This window comes from Eriocheir sinensis, chromosome 16, assembly GCF_024679095.1.
Source record: "Eriocheir sinensis breed Jianghai 21 chromosome 16, ASM2467909v1, whole genome shotgun sequence".
Lineage (NCBI taxonomy): Eukaryota > Metazoa > Arthropoda > Malacostraca > Decapoda > Varunidae > Eriocheir > Eriocheir sinensis.
The window spans coordinates 21,541,013-21,562,962 of NC_066524.1; the positions used below are offsets into that span (position 1 = coordinate 21,541,013).

General features: G+C 45.2%; 2 protein-coding genes across 3 annotated transcripts in view; one reads left to right on the plus strand and one right to left on the minus strand.

The window, feature by feature from the left end:
- LOC126999556 (protein hu-li tai shao-like) overlaps window positions 1-9,591 on the minus strand; it is a 72,127-nt gene extending 62,536 nt beyond the window's left edge. Inside the window, exon 1 of one of the 2 annotated variants that reach the window (XM_050862302.1) lies at window positions 9,439-9,591. The gene's annotated coding sequence lies outside the window, so the exon portion shown is untranslated. Of the gene's footprint in view, window positions 1-3,024; window positions 3,569-9,438 lie in introns of those variants that run through there. The other variant, XM_050862303.1, reaches the window with a different exon arrangement.
- A 1,004-nt stretch (window positions 9,592-10,595) lies between these two features.
- On the plus strand, window positions 10,596-21,897 carry LOC126999554 (WD repeat-containing protein 3-like). The gene is made up of 18 exons (XM_050862299.1): window positions 10,596-10,778; window positions 11,241-11,418; window positions 11,655-11,814; window positions 11,963-12,057; window positions 12,457-12,627; window positions 12,826-13,053; window positions 13,794-13,987; window positions 14,290-14,515; window positions 15,272-15,384; window positions 15,846-16,062; window positions 17,024-17,143; window positions 17,934-18,038; window positions 18,365-18,498; window positions 18,603-18,761; window positions 19,136-19,373; window positions 19,663-19,811; window positions 20,316-20,538; window positions 21,670-21,897. Exons 2-18 carry the CDS (start codon window positions 11,251-11,253, stop codon window positions 21,832-21,834), a joined length of 2,865 nt encoding a protein of 954 aa, XP_050718256.1. The 5' UTR covers window positions 10,596-10,778; window positions 11,241-11,250; the 3' UTR covers window positions 21,835-21,897.
- The last annotated feature ends 53 nt before the right edge of the window (window positions 21,898-21,950 follow it).

Genomic DNA, 21,950 nt, shown 5'->3' on the forward strand with positions numbered 1-21,950 from the left:
TGATGCTGACGATGATGAGGGTGATGGGGCAGGTATATACACTCCCCGCCCCCGCCTCAACGGCCTCGGATTTGACTCGCAACGGACAGGAGACGAAAACTAACTGCTGGAAGTGTGATGACGGAGGGTTGAAGGTGGTTTTATGTATTCATTGTGAGGTGTATAAACGGAAAACCTTTAATGCTAGAGGCGTGAGAGGACTAAAGAGACTGGGGGTGATGCTGAAAAGGTAGTTTGAAAGTATGATGAAGGATTGAAGATGAATAGACCACAAATGAGGTAGATATTACTAAAGAAATACGAGACTGAAAGCGACGTCGAAAGGATTGAATTTGTAAGTAGAGAAATGAAGAAAAATAAAATAATTAAAGTAGAAAATTAATTAAGAAACGATAGATTTGAATAAAGGACATCCCAACGAAATGGAAAGTGAAAAAGAGGTTGAAGAGTGAAAGTAACGTCAGAATGAGAGAATTTGGAAGTACAATGAAGAAACGAAGGGAAGTAAAACGTAAATACAGTAGAAATTTATTGAAGAAACACATACGAGAGAATTGAACACGCCAACGAAATGGAAAGTGAACCAGACAAACACCGACGAAGTAGAATATGAAAAAACAAACAAAAATAAAATAAATCTATAAGCACGATTCGTAAGAGGGGCGATAAATAAACACCACCCAAAAAAATAATGGAAAAAAATATACCAAGAATACCAATACCAAATGGCGTGGAGGAAATAAGGTAAAATATATATAAAAACCACAACAACTACATACTGGAAAGGCATAAGGCGGCTAGACTGAACGTAGGAGCAGCGAAAATGAACATACTCCAAAAATAAAAAAGAAAGAACGGAATAATATTAATACCAAGTGACGTAGAGGGAAATAAACCAAAAATAAACATGTGAACGCCTTAACTACAAACAGGAAACGCCAGAACGAGCCAAGGAAGTAAAAGCGAAAAATGAACACGGCCAAAAAATGTTCCACTCTTGCGTAAGGAATAAAAAAAATAAGAGAAAGAAAGGTGTGGCTGCCAAATTATCGCGCGCGTGTGTGTGGCTCTGGGTTGACGATTGTAGAAAGTATATAGGTAGTAGTAGTACTAGTAGTAGTAGTAGTAGTAGTAGTAGTAGTAGTAGTAGTAGTAGTAGTAGTAGTAGTAGTAGTAGTAGTAGTAGTAGTAGTAATGACAATAATGATGAAAGAAGTGGAAGAAAAAGAAAGAAACGGGACTAGAAACTGTGACTGATAAAATAGAAACCAGACGAGAGAGAGAGAGAGAATTTTCTCCTTTTTTTTACTGTTTTTCTTCCTTCTTACATCACTATTTACATCTATCTTCACAAACATCTTTATCATTACCCTTCTATCTAAACCATCCTCCACTTCTCCCCCTTCCTTCTTCTCTTCCCCTACCGCTCCTTCCTTCTCTCCCTTCTTTCCTTCTCTTACCATCCCTCTCTGCCCCTCTCCTTCCTTCCTTCTCTTCCCATCCCTCTCCTTCCTTCTCTTCCTTCTTCTCCTTCCTTCCTTCTCTTACCATCCCTCTCTGCCCCTCTCCTTCTTTCCTTCTCCTCCTTCCTTCCTTCTCTTCCCATCCCTCTTTGCCCCTCTCCTTCCTTCTTTTCCTTCTCCTCCTTCCTTCCTTCTCTTCCCATCCCTCTCTACCCCTCTCCTTCCTTCTCTCCCTTCTTTCCTTCTCCTCCTTCCTTCCTTCTCTTCCCATCCCTCTCTACCCCTCTCCTTCCCTATCATTATCTATTATTCATCTATTTTTAGTCCCCCCATCAAGTCTTCGGCAATCCAACCCGTATTATACAGTGAAGGCAGTGTGACCTTAATAATGGTGATGGGTAAAAAGTTAATTATACCCACCCATGACAATTACTGAGAGAGAGAGAGAGAGAGAGAGAGAGAGAGAGAGAGAGAGAGAGAGAGAGAGAGAGAGAGAGAGAGAGAGAGAGAGAGATGGGAAGAGAAAGAAACAGGGAAAGAAAGATAAAGAAAATAAAAAAAGAAAGACAGAAGGAAGAAAGCGAGAGAAAGTTAAAGGGAGAAAGAAAGCGAAAAATAAAGGAAAGGAAAGAAGAGAGAGAGAGAGAGAGAGAGAGAGAGAGAGAGAGAGAGAGAGAGAGAGAGAGAGAGAGAGAGGAATTTCTTTTGCCTGGTTGAGAGAATTATGGGTAATGAGACAACTGGGAGGAGGAGGAGGAGGAGGAAAGGGTTATAATTTCCTTTCTATTGAAAAAGAAGAAAAAGAAATAAAAACGAAGGCAAATGGAGATTATTAAAGGGAATGACTTGAGAGAGAGAGAGAGAGAGAGAGAGAGAGAGAGAGAGAGAGAGAGAGAGAGAGAGAGAGAGAGAGAGAAAGGAAAGGTCAGGATTCACTTGCTCATCCCTTTTTTTTCTTACTTCGCTACAGAGAGAGAGAGAGAGAGAGAGAGAGAGAGAGAGAGAGAGAGAGAGAGAGGGGGGGGAGAAAGGTCAGGATTCACTGCTCATCCCTTTTTTTATACTTCGCTGGAGAGAGAGAGAGAGAGAGAGAGAGAGAGAGAGAGAGAGAGAGAGAGAATAAATAAACAAATAATAATACAGGTGATACACATATAAGGAAAATAAAAAAAAAGACAAAGAACAAAAGAAAACCAACAAACTAACACACAAAGGGCGTGGCCGAAAATGGTGAAGATTCTCTCTCTCTCTCTCTCTCTCTCTCTCTCTCTCTCAGTAAACAGCAAACACACCCTCTTTGCTATATATAAGCCTGGCGTCACTAAGTCAGTCAGTCTTGGATATAAAAGCATTGCAATCGCTAACGAAGTCTTGGTATAGTGTAAACAACCTCTGCGCGTGTGTGTGTGTGTGTGTGTACCTGCTTACGAGGGTAGAGAGGGTGGTAAGGTTGGGGATGGTTTAGGGCATTGGTGGAACTTGAATTTGGTTGAGGTATACGAGTGTGTGTGTGTGTGTGTGTGTGTGTGTGTGTGTGTTGCTAATTTGTCTATCCCTTTACCTGTTTGCGAGGGCTGCAGAGGCTAGACAGGGGTTAAGAGGGTGGGGTTGTGGACAGTGGTTGTGGTAGTGGTCGTGGCGTGGGTGGTGGGCTTGTACTTGGTTGGGTTACGGGACAATAGGCGCAACCCACCACCGTTCGTATCGTTGCAGGCCCCTCCTCCTCCCTCCTCTCTCTGTCTTCTCAACCCGACGCTGTGGTGGTGCTGGTGCCACAACACACGCACACACACACGCACTCAAGCACACTCGGGGCTCGTAATTCCTCGGAGGGGCACCGATTCTAGGGTAACACAAGCCGCGCTAGGCTCCGCTCCTCTATATCACCTCCCCGCCTCACGCTGGGACGCACTCAAGGGCCGAATATCCTCATAAATGAAAGGGATGCCAACGGACGCCACCTGGAGGAGCGGGAAGGAGTCTGACACGTCTTCCACCTTGCACGACTCACTCCACACTGACTGGCCTCTCGGTGTCGCTGCTGGCTGAGGCTCGGTTCGGTTGCTGCTGCTGTGCCTGGTGGCTTGGTTGGCTCAGGGCTGACGGTACGCCCAACCCACCTCACCCCACCCTCTCTCTCTCTCTTCCTCACACCATCCCTCTCTCTCTCTCTCTCCTAATCAAGCCCCGGCTATTCACAAACGCCCACCACAGGTCACCCCCGAACACATCTTCACCCTAATCCTACGTCCCGTCCTATCCCCCCCTCTCCCCTTCTCGCTCTCTCCCTTTACGTCACAGCGAGGGCGGGCGGGCGAGGGGCCACCACCACCGCATCTTCACAGTGCGAGTATTACGACGACTCTTGGCAACTGTGATCCCTCTAGAGTGGACGGCGGCGGCGGCGGCGATGGGGGTGGTAGGGGTGTCTGCTGCTGCCGCTGCCCCACCCTAAGGTTCCCCTACCCGAAGCCGCTACAGCCGCTCTTATTACCTACATTTTTCCTCACGCGCAAGACACGCACCCCGGCACTAACCCTCGCCTGACACGCCACGTTTCCCAGTAGCAATATTGACAGCCGCGTCGCCCGCCATGACTGATTCCAAGGCCCTAAAGAGTTGGACTATGGGATGCTTGGTTTGGGCTCCGCCATGAGTCTGGCTGGGGCGAGGCGAGGGCGTGCGGGCGGGCGGGCTAGCGGGCGGGCGAGTCGGTGTTGGTATACCTGAGCAGGTGATCGTACCGCGCTGCCTGCCTGATAACCTGATGCAAGCTTGCCCTTACCCGATGGAAATTAAGCAGAAACGTTGTGTGTGCCGGCGCCTGATGTTCCCTCCCACACACGCGCACACACAGACACACACACACACGGAAGTATACGCATGTGCATGGCGCAGCAAATGTGTTCATGAGCGAGACTGTTGTTGCTTCTGCACGAGAGAGAGAGAGAGAGAGAGAGAGAGAGAGAGAGAGAGAGAGAGAGAGAGAGAGAACCCTCATGGCTTAAAAACTCAATAAAAGTTGCGAGTGGAGCAACAGCGACAAGTGCTTCCCAACACATCTCAACACACACACACACACACACACGCACACACACAGACCAAAACCAACAAAAATCTGCAAATAACTAGATAACGGGAGGTAGGTCTCGCAACACACACACACACACACACACACACACACACACACACACTTATCGTACTATCGCAAGCTGACTGACACACACTTCAAGGGTACAAGTTTATCATGAGTCAATATAATGTATTCGAAAAGTCTCTCTCTCTCTCTCTCTCTCTCTCTCTCTCTCTCTCTCTCTCTCTCTCTCTCTCTCTCTCTCTCTCTCTCTCTCTCTCTCCCTGGTATCCTATTAGCAGAAAAAACGCCTCCTACCCAAATCACGAATATCATAATAGCAAAATAAATACTAAAACCACCTGCAAAATATCAACACCTAATAGATTATAATAAAAAACATCAAATCCAGCGCACGACGGGTCAAGGCACGCACACACAAGCCTGTATTTCTTAAACGTGTCGGCGCCTCTGAACTCTGTCTGTCTGAAAAGCCTCTCGTGGAAGTCGCTGGGATTCTCATAGACTGTTTTGTGATACCGGTGATAGTTTGACACGACTTCTGCAGCATATTCTTTTAAATGTAACGCCACCTCTGTTCGCATGTTTGAAAAGCCTCTCGTAAAAAATGCTTGGATTCTCATAGACTGTTTTGAGATCCTGGTGATAGTTTGACACGACTTCTGCTCGGCGCCTCAGAACTTTGCCTGTCTGAAGAGCCTCTCGTAAAATATGCTGGGATTCTCATGGACTGTTTAGTGATTCCGGTGACAGTTTTACACGACCTCTTCACCTTGAACGGGGAAATCACTCATGAAGACCCGTTAATCCTCTCTGTGGCCTTAGGGAATACGTTTAACATTAATATGGACCACAATCCCATCAGAGCCGTCTCCTAAAGAACGTCTAATACAGCTCAGGGAACGCTTAGCTCTTTAATGGATCTTGAGCCCCGAGAACGTGTGTCACTCTCTCCCTGGCGTTCATCCCTGCCGGCCTGGAGATAAGGAGTGAGAGATCAGCGGGTTCATGATCATTCTCTCTCTCTCTCTCTCTCTCTCTCTCTCTCTCTCTCTCTCTCTCTCTCTCTCTCTCATAATTGTTGACGTAGAAAACTAAGAAAAAGAAGCAAGGTATTTAAACAAGCAAATGAAGAAAAAAACAGGGAGAGAGAGAGAGAGAGAGAGAGAGAGAGAGAGAGAGAGAGAGGTGGGCGGGTGTCTTTGTCATGCACTAAGTAGAACATGCAGGAAGAGGGCCTTGGGGAGGTGACCGCATGATGTGGAGGCGGAGGAGGAGGAGGAGGGAAAGCCTACTTGTAAGCCTTGCAACAGCTACTTGTGGAGTGATTGCTTGCATCTCTCTCTCTCTCTCTCTCTCTCTCTCTCTCTCTCTCTCTCTCTCTCTCTCTCACACACACACACACACACACACATACAAAAGGGTTTAGAATTGCATATAGAAGAAAAAAATATTAGTAGTAGATTCACGACTGACTTTTTTCTTTTCATTCCTTTTTAATTAATATACTGCTACGGACTTCGCCACTCGTGTTCTGAATAAAGAGGAGGAGGAGGAGGAGGAGGAGGAGGAGGAGGAGGAGGGGGAAGAAGAGAAGGAGAATGCGGGAGAAGAAAGAGATGGAATATAAAAAACAAAAATCAGATTGAATAGTAGAATAAAACTGAAGAAATAACAGATCAGATATACAAAAGAAAGGAGGTGGAGAGAATAGGCATCAGAATACCTATTGAGAGAAAAGTATGCTGCAAGACCTCGCCAATGCAATAACCAAATGACTACCGTAACTGATTAACTAACTGACTGACTGAATAACCAAACGAAAAATCGTATTATTTCTCTCCCAAAACACTAACCAATAACCAAGTGACTAACTGACTAACTGAATAGCCAAACGAAAAAATGCATTCTCTCTGCCAAAACACTAACCAGCGCACATACTAACGAACTCACCCCCACCACCACACACTCATACCAATTTACTTTTTTCAAGGATACACACACAGACACACTGATAGATAGATAGATACAGATACAAGCTTTGATATAACAGTACATTTATTATTACTACAGACATTATGAAGCTTGTGATATTGAATCTGTCCTAGCGAGAAGCACCCACCACCACCACCACCGCAGGGAAGCCTTAGAAGTGGGTCTAGTCTTATGTCAGGTTTTCACTCTACTACACTCACTCAAAGAAATTATTAAGGCTTATTCATCACTTATTAGCCTTGTCTTGTGGGATAGTGAGTGAGCATATGATTATAAGTGTGTATGTATGTTCTTTGGTGTGGTTTTAGTATTTTCAAGCTGTGAGTATGTATGTATGAGTATGTATGTATGTTCTTTGGTATGATTTTTAGAAGTTAGGTTTTGAATTAGCTTGTTTCTTCTTCTCTATAAATTATCTACCGTACTATGTGTATTTGTTGTTTTGTTAGCTTTTAGTTCTTCCAAGCTGTTAGGTTTAAAATTATCTCATTTCTCTCTTCTTCATCTTTTCTTTATATAATCTTGTTTTCTTTCCTTTTCACATGTAGGTGCAAAACATCAAATTCTTCCTCATCCGTTCATCGCTTTATTCCTCACAAAAATCATCAGAATAACATTTACGAAGGCCAACACAGACGCTAAGTTGCAGTAGTACGCTCAAAGACACCACACAGACATTGGTTATCTAGAGGAACACTGGGAAATATCAAAGCAGAACACTAAATAAAGCACACACATGGTATCTGAAGGAGTGGAAGTGTGGACAGCAATAGGAGAATGTAAGCACTAGGTATGGTTGTAATAGTAAGCTTTAAGCACCACAATGACATCAGTTTATTTAGAAGAATGCAGAAAATATCACAGCAAAACAAGACTCAATGAAGCGATAGGCAATAGGGGAACATAAGCACATAAGAAAAACATAAGAAGAATGTAAGGTAATAGTAGTTAGCTTTAAGACACCATACCAACATAAATTAATTCAAAGGAATGCTGAGAAATAAAGAAAAACAAATGCCTGAATGAAACACACACATCACAACAATCTGGAAATGCACACGGCAAGTGAATATAAACGCAATGGTTCATCTATCTCATTAATTGCCCCAACTTTGTAAGACCTCATACGCAAGCTAGGACTCCCTTTCTGCATATGATAGGAACTGGCTGGATGCGGGGAAGCCAGACGCAGGGGTGGAAATGTAAGCAGATGTGGCGGGGAGTGAGGAAGCCCCTGAGTGCAATGCTCGGATACAGTACTACGAGGCTGGCGCTGCACCCCTCTAGACGTACTGAGGTGGCGGTATGAACGCAGGAATGGACTGTGCTTCACCACCATCGTCCTCGGTCTTCTGTTTAGCATCAGATTTTTCCACAATCGCTTATGTGGTTAGGCGGTCGATGGTACAATTCAAACGGTTTCTGTCAATTGCCTCAGCTTCTCCAATGCCCAATGTATCCAAATCCACTTCTCTGATGGATGGTAAAGGTGTACAGAGTAATGATAGATATATTACGGACATAAACTTTGTAATTTAGCGCTAATAATCTAATAATTTTGCGTACTAAATATTTGCGTTATCTTTTTTGGCGTAAATCACAAATTTTAGAACAGGAGGAAGGGAAAAAAGTTACCGTGTACATATGATTGGCACAGGATACAGTTAGCAAATTCATGCAAAACAAAGGAAAACGGACCAGAAAAATATAAAAGTTTAATCTTCAAAATCAAAGGAAAAGGCTGTTAACCGAAACCCTAATTTCATTGTATGATATAAAATGCAAGCTACAGGTGTAGTCAGAAAAACAGCTGCCCTAAAAAATTCACTAGTTGTCCTTTTTAGTATATCTCTAATGACTATTCAGTTTCAATGTGAAAAAGATTATAGGGGAGTCATCAAACAAAAATCGAAGGCAGTGAGTTACCTTTAAATGCCTCCCAACCCCTATCCTAAACTAAGACATCTGGGTAATTTTGGCGTGGTCGGCCGGGATTTGTTACGGTTATTTCTCAGATACTGAAAATTTTACTACTTGCGAAAATGTGTTCAGTCTGAAGTCTGGTCAACGAGAGCCAGCGGTTGAGTTTACAACCTCTGACGTCAATTGTGGTTGCCCACGTCGACACTGTGTTTCCCTCACTCATTCAGCCACACTCATACCCACCCACTCATACCATACCCACGCCCTTACACTCACACCCTTTATGTAGGCTACTGAGACATCCAAACACACCCTTTGCCCTTCACATTACATGTCCAAACCATCTCAGAGGACCACGTATCCCTCACCCATACAGCCACACCCATGCCATACCTTCCACACCCTTAGACTCACACTCTCTATATAGGCGACTGGGACATCCATACACACGTTTCACCCATACAGCCACACCCATACCATACTATATATACATCCCATACCATATACCCATTGGCTTACACCTTTGATATGGGAGACCGAGACCTCCACACACCCACGTTTCACCCATACAGCCACACCCATATCCACCCATACCATATACCCAATGACTCATACTTGTTATATAGGAGACTGAGACCTCCACACACACAAACAAACACACAAACAAGGATAAAAATGGACACAAACACGAAAAATGACAAAAATGTGAATGACATGACCCAACCCCACACACGCACATACACACACCCATATACACACGCACACACACAAACACACATACAAGCTCAAAAACACCCATAAAACACAATAAACGGTATAAAACAAACACGAACGAGGCATTAAAAAAAAAACAGCGGTCGTGGGGCGCTACAAGACACGCCCAACAAGCCGACAGCCCGCTAATGTCCCCTTTTTCACCCTATTTCACGTTATTTCACCCATTTCCCGGCCCCATTTAATTACCTCTACGTAGCTGCAGGAAGGGGACAGCTGCCTCGCTCTATCACGTCCTCGCCGGCAGGATTTTAACACATTTATTCAGGTTTCTAAAAGACACTCGCCGCCGCCTTGCTCTCTCCCTCTCGACTCCAATGGCGATGAAAAGGCGTCCCGGCAAACCTTATTTTAGGGGATTTGGGGTGATTTTGGGGTGATTTCGTGGTTGTTTCTGGTTGTTTTGTGGTTGTTTATATTTCTGCGTGGTTGTTCGTATTTATCTGGGGTTGTTTCACGTTATTTGTATACTTGTCTGCTATTTGAATCTGTAGGTATTTGGGGTTATTTGTGGTTGTGATGTGATTATTTATATTTATTCATGGTCATTTGTATTTCTCTGTGGTTGTTTCACGTTATTTGTACCAATCTGCGTCCCAGCAAACCTTATTTTGGGGGATTTTGGGGTGATTTAGTGGTTGTTTGTGGTTGTTTCTGGTTGTTTTGTGGTTATTTATATTTATTCATGGTTGTTCACATTTATTTGTGGTTGCTTCTCGTTATTTGTACCTATCTTCTATTTGAATGTAGGTATTTTGGGTTATTTTTGGGTTATTTCGTGGTTGTTTCTGATTGTTTTGTGGTTATTTTGTGGTTATTTATAATTATCCATAGTTACTGATTTATTTGTGGTTGCTTCTCGTTATTTGTACCTATCTTCTATTGGAATCTGTAGGTATTTTTTGTTTATGTACCTCATGTTACTGGTTAAATAACGTGAGCAATTAAAATACCATAAATTACTGCTTTTAATACCTATGATATCACGTTCTGGGGAAGTGTGAGTCCTGGTAAATCATCTTCTATTTGAATTTGTGGCTATTTTGTGGTTATTTGTGGTTTGTACGTGTCATATTACTGGCTAAATAGTATGAATTAATAAAGTATCATGAAATATTACCTTTAACACCCATAGAATCACGTTTTTTTGAGAAGTATGAGTCATTAAATTGTGATTCCCAAAGGTTGTCTTCAATTCACATATACAAATAATAAGGCATGTACAATATCTTACCTTTATTAGTCGTATTTTCTGCTGTATTTTCAGAGTGTGACATTTAATTTTGCATTGCTGTAGTGATGTGAGCCCGAAATACTGGTGGCCTGCAAAAGAGGACACTTTCATACTTGTTCCTCACATGTCAACACGAGCCAGGCAACAACAACAACAACAGCAACACAACACGTGCCGCTGCGGGGCAAAGGAGCGCCTCACGTGTGTTACCTGCTGTGTTACCTGGCTGTGTTACCTCGCTGTGTGCTCCACGGGCGGGGCTGGGGCACGGAGGGGCTCGCCGGCAGGAGGAAAGGTGTGGTCTTGATCTTGATAATAGTGCACGGGGCACCTGTTGGGGCCCATGACACGTGTGGGCCTCCCTTATTTCTGTCCGTGACCTTTTCCTGTACGTCTGAACATTGCTAATGGTGAAGGGTCAGCCACACCTTGCGAGGTTAATACTTACACGATGGATTCTATATTGTCCCTGAATGCTGTGCAGGAATGACTTTCGGAATATAAAAAGGGGGGTCGAGGGGAGTGGTCCTCCCATTAAGGAGGTTGAAGGAGGCGAAGATCTTCCGTTAAGGGGGTCGAGGGGGGCAGAGCCCCCTTTAAGGGGATCAAAGGGGGCAGAGCCCCCAGTTAAGTAGATTATGTTAGGTTGGGTTAGTTTAAATTCATCCGGCATGAATAAGAAATAAAGAATAAAACAGACAAAGAAGATAGGTATGTCCACCTGTCGGGGAACAACACTAACGACCCTTTCCCTTAGGTGCGGCGTCATGGGGGTGACCACCCAGTACCTGCGCTATGTCCCCGGGCAGGTGTTTGGGCTGGTGGGCACGGGCAGGTGTGTGTGCTTCGTCACCAGGTTCAGCCAGGTGGGAAAGTTCCTGGCCGCCCCCGCCTGTGAGCGTGTGCTGATATGGGACCTGAGGAGGGAGGCAAAGGTGAGTGTGGCTGATAAGGCAAAATTAAGAAAGTATTACTTCATAATTGATGACAAGTTAATAAACGGTAAAGAAGCATTAGAAATTAATTTGTTAAAGTATATGGTGTTTATGGTAATTGGTAAGTTCATAATTGATGGCAAAATAAAGAAGCATTAACAAAAGACATAAGAAGAGTAAAGATTATAAAAGTATACCAATATCTTCCAACCCCTCCTCCCTGACCCCCATACCAGGTCCTGACCCTTGATGGTGACGTGCGCGGGGCAGTGATGGTGATGGAGCCTCGTCCCACAGCACCTGGCTCACTGGACAACAGTCACCTGGCGGCCGGCTACTCTGACGGCTCCGTGGTGGTGTTTGACCTCATGAGCGGACAGCCCCTAAAGTTCACAGGTCACGCATACTCATTACTACTATATTTTTGCAGGAAGAAAAGCATAACAAAGAATAAAGACTCCTGTAACTCTCTGTTTAGTAATCTATTTAGGGATTTGTCCACATTACCATTATATATTTCTCATGCTTACTTGTTCTTCCACAGGCCACCGAGGGGGGGTGTCAAGCCTGGGATGGGACCCGCAGGGGATGAGGGTGGCGTCGGGGAGTGAGGACGGGGAACTGGTGGTCTGGGATGTGGTGAGTGACTAGCGAGGAGAGACAGGAGAGGTAGATCACTCATGTGTCAATCAGAGGAAATATATTAAAACTTGCATTGGGTGTTAGCACTTATATGAGAGTATGATCCTCTTCCATTCTGATGTTTCCTCTTCTCTCAAGCCTTAAGGAAGCAGTTAGTCTTGTTTCTGCTTGGCCTTATTGGTGGAAACTCCTGTAATACAAGAGTTTTGAGACTGTAAGGGAAAAATGTCCACCACCTTGAGCTGAGATGCATCGGTTACACACTAAAGAAAAAGGTTATCTTGAAATTCTAAATGGATAAATGTCCTTTAATATCCCAACCTGAGACTCTGTAAGGCAGGAAAAAGGAAAGTGTCCATATCCCACCTGTGACTCGCCTATCCATCCCACCCACAGGTGTCGGAACGCGGGATGGTGCGTCTGCGTGGCCACAAGGGGAAGGTGACGAGGATACGCTTCCTGCAGAGCCGCAACGTGCTGGTCTCATCCTGCCGCGACACATTCATCAAGCTCTGGGACCTGGAGACACACCACTGCTTCAGGACACTCGCCGGACACAGGGCTGAGGTGACGGACACACACACACACACACACACACACACACACACACACCAGTCCTATATCGATAAATCCCATTGAAATATCACCTCCATTTAGTTTGAATATCTTTGGTTAGTTAGTCAGGGCACAGTACCACCTCAAGATACACTATATTTACCATCCTTCCCCCTAGAACAGAGTAAGGGCAGTGTTGGTCATTCGCAGGTGTGGGATTTCGTTCTCCTGAGGGGGGACACGCGCCTCATCTCTGGCAGCAGCGACGCGGAGCTACGAGTGTGGGCGCTGAACTTCAAGGACACAGAGAAGGAGGAGGTGGAGGTGAAGAAGAAGGAGGAGGGAGCTGAAGGGCCGCCAAGCAAGATGTTCCGGCTTGACACAGAGGGAGCGGTGAAGCCCAAGCAAGAACAAGATGAGGAGATGAAAGATGATGCTGTGAGTGTATTTTAAAGCCCCAAGACACTATGGACCTCTTAACGGCTTCTCTAGATTCTTTGGGAGAAAAGTAAAGTGTCACCTCATGCACTTAAGTCTCCCTGCAGCTGTTAAGTCTTGTCTAGGATTATGAGAAGCTAGAATAATGAATGAGAAAAATGAATGATATAGAGAAAGGGGAAATGGATGAGAAGATAGAAATAGAGGAAAATGAATGAGAAGATGGAAAAAATGAGATAGAAAAGTGAGAAAAACAGGAAAGACATTTTGAACATTGTAGCAAGCTGAAGACATCACTCCCTGCAGCTGTTAAGTCTTGTCTGGGATTTAACTATCACCAGACAGACTGTAGCAAGCTTAAGACATCACTCCCTGCAGCTGTTAAGTCTTGTCTGGGATTTAACTATCACCAGACGGACTGTAGCAAGCTTAAGACATCACTCCCTGCAGCTGTTAACCCGTCCACTGCGATTGGCACATATTTCGCCTTCACTGGTATCCTGGTAACATATACTCCCAGGTCTTTCTCTGCCTCTGTGGTGGATAGTGGAGTGTTTCCCATGTGGTATTAGTGGTTCATGACTTTACATTTTTCTTCATTGAATTGTAGCAGCCACTTTTTACTCCACTCCTGTAGCTTGGTGATGTCTTCTTGTAGGAAATCCACATCTAAGGGGCTAAGACACCACATCCTACAGCAGTCAATTCCTCATTTTCCACAAGCACTATTGCCTTTACAGAGCATCCTGGAGGTGGTGAGGCTGGGCAGTGTTCTTCGCTCCCGTGGCGACCGAGTGTGTGGGCTACAGAGTGACGGGCGTGTGGTGGCCTGCCATGGTAAGGGGCCCATCGTGGACCTGTTTGCTATCCTGACAGACGAGGAGGTGGCGGCCAGGGCTGCTAAGAGGGGAAGGAAGGAACGCAAGAGGGCAAGGTGAGGAAATATTTTAAGTCCCTCTGTATGTGTATATCCCAGACAAAGAAATCTATACACTGACAGTCTTAGAAAATATTATTTGATAAATCCCTTCTGTACATAAATCCCAGACAAGGAAAGCTACACACTGACAGTCTTCTACCTCTTAACTTCCACCACAATGTTTCCTCTCTGTCAATCTTCTATCTATATTTTCAGAGTGGAACTTCATTCACTTAGGTCACCCAGGAGTGTCTGTAAGCTAAATATAACACTCCCTCCTGTGATAGTCTTAACCCTTACAAAATCTTACCTTATAGAGAGGGCAGCACCACCACCACCATCACCACCGAGGCACCGCAGCTCGCCGACGAAATCCGCAAGCTGCCAAGTCTCCGCGCCGCCAACAAGCTCCTGGGGGTGGACGTCCTGAGCGAGAGGTCCGGCATGGTGCGTGTGGCGGCCCTGCACAATGACAACAGCCTGGCACTCCTCACCTCAGAGTTCAGTGCCAAGGATGCCAAGAGGGAACCAGAGAGAACACCAGTGAGTTGTTAATAGGCTACAAAAGAGAGATATTCCTTAAATTTTTTTTTTTTTTTTTTTTTTTTTTTGAGAATAATAATATAAGAGAGAGATTACAAAATTGACAATGTAGGGTGACAACTTAACAACTAACTACCTTAACTAGATACAAACTAAGTGCTATTATAAAAAAAATATGACTTGCAAACTATCCAAAAATCTATCATTCAAGTGTATCAGTGCAGTGTCTAGTGAGAGATGGACCATTTAACCTACATATCCACCTGAAATTGACCTCATTTTATACAATATTTTAAGGAGAGAGATAAAGGTCATTCATAAGGGGACAGAACGAGGTCAGATAGAGTCAGTTTCAGTTAACCCGTCCACTGCGATTGGCACGGATTTCGCCTTCACTGGTAGCCTGGTAACACACATTCCCATGTCTTTCTCTGCCCCTGTGGTGGATAGTGGAGTGTTTCCCATGTGGTATTGGTGTGCTGGATATCCCCTCCCAAGGTGCAGGACTTTACACTTTTCTTCATTGCATTGTAGCAGCCACTTGGTCCATTCCTATAGCTTGGTGAGGTCTTCTTGTAGGAAATCCTCAGTCAAGGCGTTAAGAGGTTACAAAAAGAGAGATATTCCTTAGTGGTTATTAATCTTTCTACACTAAGATAATGAGAGAGATATAGGCCATTACTAAGAGAACAGAATGAGGGGGAAGAAGCAAGGGTCAGTTTCATTTCAGCTTCATTTACCTCCATCCGTGCGCAGGTCAATGTGTTTGGGCGCCCAGGTCACAGGACAGAGGTGCGGGCGGTGGCCTTCACCTCCCTCAGCGACCAGGTGGTGACCGCCAGTGCCGACTCCCTCAAGGTGTGGAACAGGTGAGTGTCGTGTGTACCTCCTTTGTGTCCTCAGTGTCCGTAGTTTATTTATTTCTGGTCCAAAATGCCTTTCCTGTATTTCTCATTTTTTTTCCTTTCTCAAAATACCCTTCCTGTCTTTTTAACTCTCCTCCTCTCTTTCAGTCCTCTTTCCTCTCATTCTCTTTTCTCTCCTTTCATTCAGACTCATTTTTTCCTACTCATTCATTCTCATTCATTTTCCTTTTTTCTATCATATTAATTTTTCGATCTTCTCATTTTTCCTTCTTTTTCAATCTTCCCATTCACTTTCTCATTCATATCCCCCTTTAACTATCTTCTGATTCATCATTCTAGCTTCTCATATTCTCCCCTTTATCTTCTCTCATTTCTTCTATCTTCTCTTTACCTCCCCTTCTATCATCTCACTGCATCCCTCCACCCCCACACACAGTAACTCCCAATAACACATCCTACCACAGAGGCGACACGCAGGCGGTGGTGACAGTGCCGTGCGGATCAGCTGCCTCCCTGGTGGTGGTGCCCGGGGATCGTCACGCCCTGCTGGGGACACGCTCGGGGCACCTTCAGCTCATCGACTTTGCCTCGGCCACGGTTTTAGAGGACATCCTGGCCCATGAACCCGACGAGACAGCCACGGATACGGGCGTGTGGACTGTGGCACTTACACACGACGGGGTGAGCCTGGGAATGGACATGGGAAGAGGGACAAGGCTTGGAGCTGAAGAGGAAGGAGGAGGAGGAGGGAGGTGCAACAGCCACTCAGAGACGGGGGAGGACAGTGCTTAAAAATAGAGTTAGTTTAAGGGAAAGAAAATTAATAAATAGCAATGGTAATAGAAAAAGGTTTTGTATGCATTAGGGAGAAGAGAATGAGGGGTGAGCCTGGGAACAGACATGGCAAGGGAGACAAGGCTTGGTGGGGTTAGGAACTTAACCCGGTAGCAGCGGGGATCATGTTTCTTAATGGCCCCTAAATGCGAGAAAAATGAGAAAAAATCATCATTCACACAAACCATTTCATAATATGTATCAAAGCATTTCTGATCAGTTTATGTATCACCTATTTTGGGGGGTTTAAATCATGGCACAAATTTGGCCCGTTGCTGCTACACGGTAAAGCCACAAATTTGGCCCGTCACTGCTACACGGTAAAGCCACAAATTTGGCCCATTGCTGCTACCGGGTTAAAAATACAGTTGGTTTAAGAGAAAGATGATGAATAAATGCCAGTGGTGAAAGAAGAAGGCATTAAGGAGAAAAGAATGATGGGGTGAGCTTGGGGACAGACATGGCAAGAGGAAAAAAGAAGGCTTGATGGTGTTAGAAGCAGGAATTATAGGGTTGCATCAGGGAAAAGAGAATGAATGGATGTGTGAAAGGGAGGGTGTGTGTACAGGATATGAATGGGAACAGCTGCGTCACCCGCAGTCAATCAGTCCATTCATTTACAATGCATCTATGAAAGTACCTACACTCCCCTCCCTTTTTTTTTTACAACAGGGCAACAAAAAGTGTAGTAAAAAAAAATCCCACTACTCACCGCTCCCATAATAGACAAAATTAAAGAGAGGTCAATTTCAGGTGGAGAGGTAGGTGTTTTGATGCACTTTGACCCCTTGACCCTCCCCCCCCTCAGCGTGGCTTTGTGTCCGGCGGCAGTGATAAGATGGTCAAGTTCTGGAAGTTCGAGTTGGTGAAGGACGAGAATGGCCAGGGCAAGAGACTCAGCTTCATGCAGGACAGCCGAGCCCTCAAGGTGTGTAGAGAGGGAGCTTCTTAACACCTCTCGCCTTGGATGTCTTCTGTGTTATTTAATTGTTCTTTGTTATACTTGATTTTGCGATTCTCATTTCATTTCTTTCTTGTTCCTTTTCCTTTATCTTCCTCTCTTCTATTGATTCATTCTTTATTATTGATGTTAGTACTTTATTTTGCTGTCCTTCCCTCATCCTTTTCTCACTCCATCTCCTCCTTTCTTTATCTTCCTTCTTAATCTTCCTCTCCTCTCATTTATCTGCTCTTTCATTCTCTACTCTTTTTTATTCCACCATCATCCTCTCCTCTTGGTATTGAATCAAGGATCTTTAGTTCATTCTCCATTCTTACAGTAGATCATAATTCTCCTCTCTCAGCTGTCATCACTCCCTCCTCCTTCTCCTTCTGGGCCTTTCTTTTCCATTTTGTATCATGATATTTTTTCAATCCCCTCCTCACACCTCCCTTTTCACCTGCCCTCCCCTTCTTAGTATTAAATCAAAGGTCTGTTCTCGTAATCCCTCACATTCTCACACCTCAGTTACCATTCCTGCCCTCCCCTTCTTAGTATTAAATCAAAGGTCTGTTCTCATAATCCCTCACATTCTCACACCTCAGGTACCATTCCTGCCCTCCCCTTCTTTGTATTAAATGAAAGGTCTGTTCTCATAATCCCTCACATTCTCACACCTCAGTTATCATTCCTGCCCTCCCCTTCTTAGTATTAAATGAAAGGTCTGTTCTTGTACTCCCTCTCATTCTCACACCTCAGTTATCATTCCTCTCTCTAGGTGGCGGACCAGGTGACATGCGTGAGGTGTTCCAGCGGAGGCAAGTTCCTGGCGGTGGCGACCCTCGACCTCAAGGAGACCATCTACTTCATCGACTCCCTCAAAGTAAGCAAAAGGGATACATGTGAAAATAAGAGAAAAAGTTATCATATTGTAAGAGAGTATGTAGTGTTTCAAGGCTCATTAGTCTGGTCAGTCCTTAAAAGATACATGCGATAGACCTTCCGTTTACTGCAAGATACATACCAAAAAAATTCAAGGTATATGGATTTGGGATTTCAGTGGAAGTTATTGATTTTGGACTGTTAAAACTTTTTGTGTGTGTGCATATGTGTGTGAGGCTGTCAGTTCAAGGGTCACTTAAAAGGAATCTATCTACACACACACACATACACGCACACACCTGACCAGCCTCCCTCCCGCCCCTTCAGCTGTGTCACGAGCTCTATGGCAAGTCCCTTCCGGCCACCTGCATGGACTTCTCAACAGACAGCAGCCTCATCGTCACCGGCAGCAAGGACTCCAGCCTCAGGATATATGGCACTGACTTTGGGGACCAGCGCAGGTACTAGCACTGGGGTTAGGCTGCCTGGGGTGCAAGGGATGGTGGAATGGTGAAAGGAACATTAGACAAGAATGCTAACCCTCCCTCTCTCTCCCTTCCCCCAGGCTACTCAAGAACGCTCACCAGGGCGGCGTGACAGACCTGCGCTTCATACCCAAAACCCACATGTTCTTCTCCTGCGGACACGATGGGACGGTCAAGCAGTGGGACGCAGACAACTTCCAGAGGATCATCACCTTGGAGGGACACTCAGGCATAGTGAGGTGAGGCTTGGAGATGGAGGAGGCAGTGAAGGAGGCTGAATAGGGGATAGGGAAAGGAGGGTGAATAGGGTAAAGAGAAGGAAGGGATGATGAAGGTGAATAGAAGAAAGAGGAATGAACATGAATAAGGTCAAGAAAGGGAGGATGTATAGGGTAAAGGGAACGGAGGAATGAATAAGATAAAGGTGAAAAGGGAAAAGGAAAGAGGAAAGAGATAGATACAATAAATAGGGAAGAAGGATAAAAATGAATAAGAGGAAGAATATGCAAGAGAACTGTCATGAGAAAGTAAAATAAAGTAAGAAAGTAGAAAAAAATATATAACTCCCCTTTCATACATAACACATGATCACTCCCATATGTGTCCGGTGCAGGTGTCTGGCAGTGTGTCCGAGAGGTGCGTGGGTGATCAGTGGGGGGCAGGACCGCTCCCTTAGGCTCTGGGAACGCACTCAGGAGCCGTTGGTCTTGGAGGAGGAGCGCGAGGAGGAGATGCGGAAGAAGGAGGAGGAGGAGGGAGGTGCGACGGCCACACAGAGACGGGTGCTGCCAGGGGAGGATGGTGCGCAAGCTGTGAGGCCGACCGTCACTACACACCACACAGAGAAGGCAGTGAGTATGGGGTCTCGGCTGGCTGTCTGGGTGTTATTCTGGAGTTTTTATTTATTTATGGGGAGAGAGAGAGAGTGCTAAACAGACATAAAAAACATTTGATTCATTTGTTTCTCTTCCTCCTTCTCCTCCTCCTCCTCCTTTTTATTTAATCCATCTCTTTCCCTTCCTTCTCCTCCTCCTCCTTTCTTTCCCCCTCCATATCTTCCCTTCCTTCTCCTCCTCCTCTTCCTTTCCTTCCCCCTCCTCTATCTCTTTTCCATCCTTCCCCCTCCTCCTCCTCCCCCAGGCTGACATGATCCTGGAGGTACTGGGTGTGTATCGCGAGCAGGTGGAGTCCGGGGGCCAGGCCGAGCCACACTACCTCATGACCTACGTCTACCACACCTCCGACCCGCTGCGGCTGGTGTTGGAGGTGCTCAGAAGGGTCAGATCAAGGTAGGGAGAGGATTGGTATTTTATTTATGGGGTCAGTTTTTACTTGATTGGATATGATGTTTTATTTTTGGGGGTGTATTTTATTTTTCTGTATTTAATTTTCTATTTTATTTTAGTTTTTATTCTTTTATTTCTAAATTTACTTTTCCGGTTATTTTTTTCGTCGGCTTCGTTTTTTTCATTTTCTTGGGTTTTATTTATTTTTTTCCTTTCCTTTATCACACACACACACACACACACACACATGCATCTCCTTCTTCCTCTTCTTCATTTAGCATCCCTGTTTTCCCTTTTATCTTGCTCCTTATCTCACTCTCTTCCATATCCATCTTCCGTTTACTTGTGTTCATTTCTTCCTTCCATCTCTCTTTTATCACATTCTCCTTCACATCCATTATTCTCCTTTGTGCTTCTCCTTCTTTCGTCTCTCTCCTTAGAACAGAAGAAAATAAGGAGTCTTCAAGAAGCCGGTAGGTCTATACATATTTAAATTCCTCTTCACAGCGAGCTTGAGGAGGCCATTCTGGTTCTGCCACTTGATCGTGTGCTGGAGCTTCTGGTGGTGGTGCGTGCTCTGCTGCGGCGGGGCTGGGCGGTGGAGCTGGCGGCCAGGGTGCTGGTGATGGCGCTCAGAGTCAACCTGCCACAGCTCCTCGCCTCTGCCACCGCCAAGCCTGTCATCCATTCCCTCGCGGCACTCCTACCTAAGAAGATGCAGGAGGTGGAGGTAAGGGAGCAGGAGGAGGGATGGGGAAGGGTTGGAAAGGGTCAAGTAAGGTACATCAATCATTCCTTCGTAGAACTTCTCTAGGAAAATATAGGACTTGAAGGGAACGGACAGGGCAGGTTCGAGGGACATAGGAAAAGTTCAAGGCTGTCATTCACCCCCTTAGAAGATGCAGGAGTTGGAGGAGGGATAGGAAAGGGTTGGAATGGGTTAAGTAAGGTACATCATTCATTCCTTTGTAGAACTTCTCTAGGAAAATATAGGACTTGAAGGGAATGGACAGGGTAGGTTAGAGGGATATAAGAAGTTGTCAAGGTTGTCATTCACCCCCTAAGAAGATGCAGGAGGAGGAGGAGGGATAGGGAAGGGTTGAAAAGGGTCAAGTAAGGTACGTCATTCATTCCTTCGTAGAACTTCTCTAGGAAAAGGACTTGAAGGGAACGGCCAGGGTAGCTCCGAGGGATACAAGAAGAGGTAAGGCTGTCATTCACCCCCTAAGAAGATGCAGGAGTTGGAGGTAAGAGAAAAGGTGTAGGGAAAGGATAGACAAGAGTTAGAAGGATACAAGAATAGGTCAAGGCTGTCATTCACCCCTTAAGAAGATGCAGGAATTGTAGGAGGGTATCAGGACACCTCTCCTCCCGAAATTGACCTATCTTTCGGCCACTCCTCTTGACTCTTTTGCTGGAACAGTGAGTAGCAGGCTTTTTTTTCATTATTGTTTCCTCTTTTTTTTTGCCCTTGAGCTGTTTCCTCTAATATAAAAAAGAAGAAAAAAAAGGGCAGCATAAGAGGTGAAGGAAAGGGAACTGGAAAGGCTTGGTCAGATCCTGGCTACTCACTCTGCACTCTCTTTCCTGGAACAATGCTTGGCAGGCTTTTATTTCTGTTTTTCATGCCCTTCAGCTGTTTCTAATGCTGGATGCAGGACTTTGAGGCGGTGGAGGGGAAGGGAAGGCTTGGGTTCGAAAGATTCATAATAGAGGTAAAATCTGTCCTTTGTTCTCTAGTGACACTCTTCTCAGATAATATGCAGGTGTCATAAGAGGTGGAAGGGTACAGGGAAGACCTGGAAAGATTAAAGTAACTTGGATGACCAGGTGGAGTAATAGGCTCTCAATGCGTTTCCAGGACATGATCGGCTTCAACCTGGCCGGCCTGCGCCACCTCAAGGACAGGGCCGAGCAGCGGTCCGAGACTCAGCTGTTCGTGGAGGCTTCGCAGCGAGTCAAGGAGTCGCGACGCAAGAAGAAGAAGAAGGACCGGGCCGTCAAGAGGGTCCTGATGGCCCTATAGTGGAGGCTCCCTATGGCCGCGGCTCTGCTGTGTACCATAAAAATAAATCTTTCCTACGCACTTCATCATGGTTTCCCTCAGTGCAGGAAGCAACATGTGATGACTCAGGGACAGAC

Coding starts and splice junctions, on each gene's coding strand:
- LOC126999554 (XM_050862299.1), top strand. CDS start 11,251: ATGGGGGTGACCACCCAGTACCTGCGCTATGTCCCCGGGCAGGTGTTT. Junction 18,039..18,364: donor ACTTCATCGACTCCCTCAAA/GTAAGCAAAAGG, acceptor CCGCCCCTTCAG/CTGTGTCACGAGCTCTATGG. Junction 20,539..21,669: donor AGAAGATGCAGGAGGTGGAG/GTAAGGGAGCAG, acceptor ATGCGTTTCCAG/GACATGATCGGCTTCAACCT.